The sequence below is a fragment of the Carassius carassius genome, chromosome 20 (genome assembly GCF_963082965.1).
Source record: "Carassius carassius chromosome 20, fCarCar2.1, whole genome shotgun sequence".
Lineage (NCBI taxonomy): Eukaryota > Metazoa > Chordata > Actinopteri > Cypriniformes > Cyprinidae > Carassius > Carassius carassius.
Genome location: NC_081774.1, coordinates 32,459,533 through 32,464,210, shown reverse-complemented (window position 1 = coordinate 32,464,210; position 4,678 = coordinate 32,459,533). Strand labels below are relative to the sequence as shown.

The 4,678-nt window shown below is 39.3% G+C and overlaps 1 protein-coding gene across 1 annotated transcript; it reads left to right on the top strand.

Annotated features, from left to right (window-relative positions):
* Nucleotides 1-207: 207 nt before the first annotated feature.
* Nucleotides 208-3,534, top strand: LOC132096897 (tripartite motif-containing protein 16-like). The gene is made up of 6 exons (XM_059502577.1): nucleotides 208-1,015; nucleotides 1,530-1,625; nucleotides 1,705-1,938; nucleotides 2,327-2,486; nucleotides 2,627-2,674; nucleotides 2,885-3,534. The coding sequence occupies exons 1-6, from the start codon at nucleotides 443-445 to the stop codon at nucleotides 3,421-3,423; spliced, it is 1,650 nt and encodes a 549-aa protein (XP_059358560.1). The 5' UTR covers nucleotides 208-442; the 3' UTR covers nucleotides 3,424-3,534.
* The last annotated feature ends 1,144 nt before the right edge of the window (nucleotides 3,535-4,678 follow it).

The window sequence follows — 4,678 nt, the reverse complement described above, 5'->3', positions numbered from 1 at the left end:
AAACTAACGGAATGCATAGTCGATATAAAAAAACTGGGGGACGAAAATGTATTACTGCTAAATTCTGAAAAACAGAGGTGTTAATTATAGGACCTAAAAACTCTCCATGTATTAACCAAGAACGCTGTCTAAGACTTGATGGCTGCTCTGTTAATTGTTTCGCCACCAGTTAAGAACCTATGCGTGCTATTTGATAGCAATCTTTCCTTAGAAAGCCACATTTCTAACATTTGTAAAAAGTATTCTAAAAAGTATTCTAATTTGTTGACATCACGCTTTGAATACATGTTTTTGAATAAACACTTTGAATCCTTGAATATAGTTTTACACACATCACTCAAACACAGAACCAGGAAACAGGAATCACATGAGTTCGGGGAAAGAGAAAGTGAAAGTGTAGCTGAGCTGCTGTGTGTTTGCGACTCTGTATTTCTGCAGTAAAATGGCAGAAGCCAGATTTTCTCAGGATGAGTTCTTGTGTTCAGTGTGTCTGGATCTCCTGAAGGATCCAGTGACCATCCAGTGTGGACACAGTTACTGTATGAGCTGCATTACAGACTGCTGGGATGAAGAGGATGAGAAGAGAGTCTACAGCTGTCCTCAGTGCAGACAGACCTTCAGTCCAAGACCTGCTTTATTTAAGAACGTGGTGTTTGCTGAAATGATGGAGAAACTGAAGAAGACTAAACTTCAAAGTGTGGTTCCTACTGGAGCTGGAGATGTTCAGTGTGACGTCTGTACTGGAAGAAAATACAAAGCCGTCAAGTCGTGTCTGATGTGTCTGGAGTCTTACTGTCAGAATCACCTCGAACAACATGAGAATTGGTTTAAAGGAAAGAGACACAGTTTGATTGAAGCCACTGGACGACTGCAGGAGATGATCTGCCAGAAACATGAGAAGCTTCTTGAGGTTTTCTGTCGCACTGATCAGAAGTGTATATGTGTGATGTGTACGATGGATGAACATAAAAACCACAACACTGTATCAGCTGCAGCACAGAGGACAGAGAAACAGGTATTTAACACTAGACACTGATGAAATATTGCTGACACTCGTTTCATATGTGTTTATATCAGCACCATATTAACAGCTTACAGCATTCATACTGTTCAAAACAGCAGAAATGAACAACAGCTGCACACAAACACTTTCTGTTCAGTAAAACTGACTGAATCCAGGTCATTTTAGCCCTTTATAGCTTCACTTCAGTATTTTCTGTCTAAAGCTGCAGCTTAATTACTCAGAACACAGAAGTCAGTGTGAAGCTCTACATCTCTCAGATTCACTTTCATAATATACTCTTATAGTGTGAAACAGGCCTTAATCACACATGATAGATAATTCATGAAAGATGGTAGTAAATGATCAAACATCAATTCTGGAGTTTGAACCTACAGCCATTGATTATCAGTTCAGATGATTAACCTTTAAAATGCCTCACCCTACCTTTCCTGGATTGATCTGTTCTCATGATGATTTAGAGCCAGTAGTTTTCTGTGAGATTGACGATCATCTGTTTGTCCTGCAGAAGCAGCTGAAGGAGACACAGAAGACGCTCCAGCAGAGAATCCAGCAGAGAGAGAAAGATCTCCAGCAGCTGAGAGAGACTGTGGAGTCTCATAAGGTGAGTCTGGAGAAGAAGAGAAGTTTGTCTCCGTCTCAGTTCAGACTCACTGAAGCTGAATCACTGTGTGTCCTAACAGCGCTCTGCACAGACAGCAGTGGAGGACAGTGAGAGGATCTTTACTGAGCTCATCTGCTCCATTGAGAGAAGCCGCTCTGAGCTGATACGACTGATCAGAGATCAGGAAAAGACTGCAGTGAGTCGAGCTGAAGAACGACTGGAGCGACTGGAGCAGGAGATCAATGATCTGAGGAGGAGAGACGCTGAGCTGGAGCACCTTTCACACACACAGGATCACATCCAGTTCCTGCAGGTAACACAGATCTACAAGAACAGTGTATGAGTGGACCTGAGTGAAAGATATCAATAATGGTCGATCTAATCTTGAGCTGTTTCTCCTGATCAAATCTACTCAACTCTATAATGAGACTCCATTGATGTGCTTGAGTTGTTAGATGGACATTTATGTTCTTAACAGATGTTTTATCATCCAAACTGTTTCCTAGAAAGTTCATAAACAGTGTATGTGGTGAATACTAGAATCTGTAGCTCTAATGTGATATAATGAATATGAGAAGAATGAAGCTGATGCTGTGAAAGTGCTGGATTGAGTTACTAAAGATCAGTGAAGTCAATCTGATGTTCCTGAAGGTTATTGAGTGAAGTGTGGAGCTGATGAGTTTGATTTCTGTTTTCTGTAGAGTTTCCAGTCTCTCTCAGCACTTCCTGAATCTACAGACAGAAATGATGATCTCTTCAGTTCTCTCTTCTCTTCTGATGCTCTGAGAGAATCTGTCCATCAGCTGAGAGACAAACTGGAGGATTTCTGCAAAGAGGAGCTCAAGAAGATCTCAGACAGAGGTAAAGTCCTGGAGATTCATCTGCTCTCAGAAACCAGTCCATCATCATCTCATATCACGGAGAACATCATATTAGAAATGTGTTAGGAATAGATACAGGATCATGAGAATCACAGTGTTCATGTCTGTTGATTTCCACAGTCACATTCACCAACATTGATCTCTGGACCAGGAACGACTTCCTACAATGTAAGTCAGTAAGAAAACCAGCAGAAAAACTCTCTGATTGTTTTCATGTTCTTCCTGTAGAAGGAGAAAGAAGAGTTTTATAACTGATGATGTAAATGATGATGTGCACAGATATCTGTTCATCTGTACTGAGACACTGATGATACACTGAACATGAAAAGATCAAACAGATTCATAATTCCTGATTCTGATGTGTTTTATCTCCATCAGATTCCCATCAGTTCACTCTGGATCTGAACACAGTGAATAAACTCCTCCGTCTGTCTGAGAACAACAGAGTGATTACTGCCACTGACACAGTTCAGTCGTATCCTGATCATCCAGACAGATTTGATGTGTATCCTCAGGTGTTGTGTAGAGAGAGTGTGTGTGGACGCTGTTACTGGGAGATTGAGTGGAGTGGGATTAATGTGTTTATATCAGTGTCATATAAGAGCATCAGCAGGAAGGGACGGGGTAATGAGTGTGGGTTTGGATATAATGATCAGTCCTGGAGTTTGTTCTGCTCTCCCTCCAGTTACTCATTCATACACAATAACATAAAGACTGATCTCTCTGTGAAGTCCATCAGCAGTAGAATAGGAGTGTTTGTGGATCACAGAGCAGGAACTCTGTCCTTCTACAGCGTCTCTGACACAATGAGCCTCATCCACACAGTCCAGACCACATTCACTCAGCCGCTCTATCCTGGGTTTGGGTTTGATAGTAGATGGTTTTTTCTTTGGCCTGGATCAGTGAAACTGTGTTGATGAATCAGAATAGACTGATGAGAGATTCTACCCATAATGCTTTGAGCTGCATGATAAATCAGTAACAGTGTTATTACTCAATCTCTTCTTTTCTCTTCATGACTGTGATGAGCGTGGAGCGTGGCCGGTGGAGTGATTGGGAAATGAGCCACACTCGTCACAATGACATTAATATTACAACTTTACTTCTGTAAGTGAAATAACATCAGAATAAATGTAATAAGTCCTCACAGAGACAGAAAGATCAGTGTGTGTGAATCCTGCTGAGTGACTCTGTGTTTCTGTGCTCTTCACATCCTACATTTGTATAAATTCATATCAGTCATTTAGTTAATCATTAATAATAATTAATAATAATTGATATTTTCATTATTATTATATTATTTTAATGATTTTTAATGTGTTATTTCTGTTCTCTGATATAAATAAAGCTTCTACACACATGACGAACAAAGGTGATGGGTTTTATTCCTCCTCTGTGCAGATCTCCAGAAGAGAAATCAAGAACCTCGTTATAGTTTCTTCTCTCGTCCTAAAATCATTGACATAAAAAACAGATGAGTAAGATCAACTCAATTCAGTGGAATCAAGATTTGAGATTTACTGATGTGGCTTTTCTTTTATAACCGATACAGATTATTTGTATTTGCAGAACCAATATTTATTTCATGTTTTTGTTGTTTTTAAAAACTTCTTTTTAATATCAGCAGCAACAATATTAAAACAACATACTAAAACTAATAGTCTAATGTTTTCAAATGGAGAACATGGGGCCAGTTTAATATCACTGCAAACAGCTTTCTGTCAACCATCACATCAATAAGTGCCTCAAAAGGGTGCTTTTAAATATACCAAGTTTATTTGTGACTACAACAAATAAATGATCAATAAATAAACCAACACTCGCATTAGAAAACAAACCTTTTACTGAAAGAGTTGTTGGCAAGTCACTAAGACTCAACAGTTTAAACTGAACTCAGTGAACGCAGAAGAACAAATAAACTATCGCATGGTGTATTTTTATTTAATTTGTTAATGAAAGTTGTATGTTCTTCGTTGTATTTAGTTCAAGTTCAATAAGCAATTTACGCTGAATTGCCACTCATATGAAAGTGAAAGTAAAATGCACAACACTTTTATAAGCTATTTAAAAGTGACACCAAGACTCGTAGACTTCCCCAGAGTCCACACTTTGGTGACGTCATGTAGAGCAGACCTATAGGACCCTTGGTGCCAGTCCTCGAGGGTGCATTGA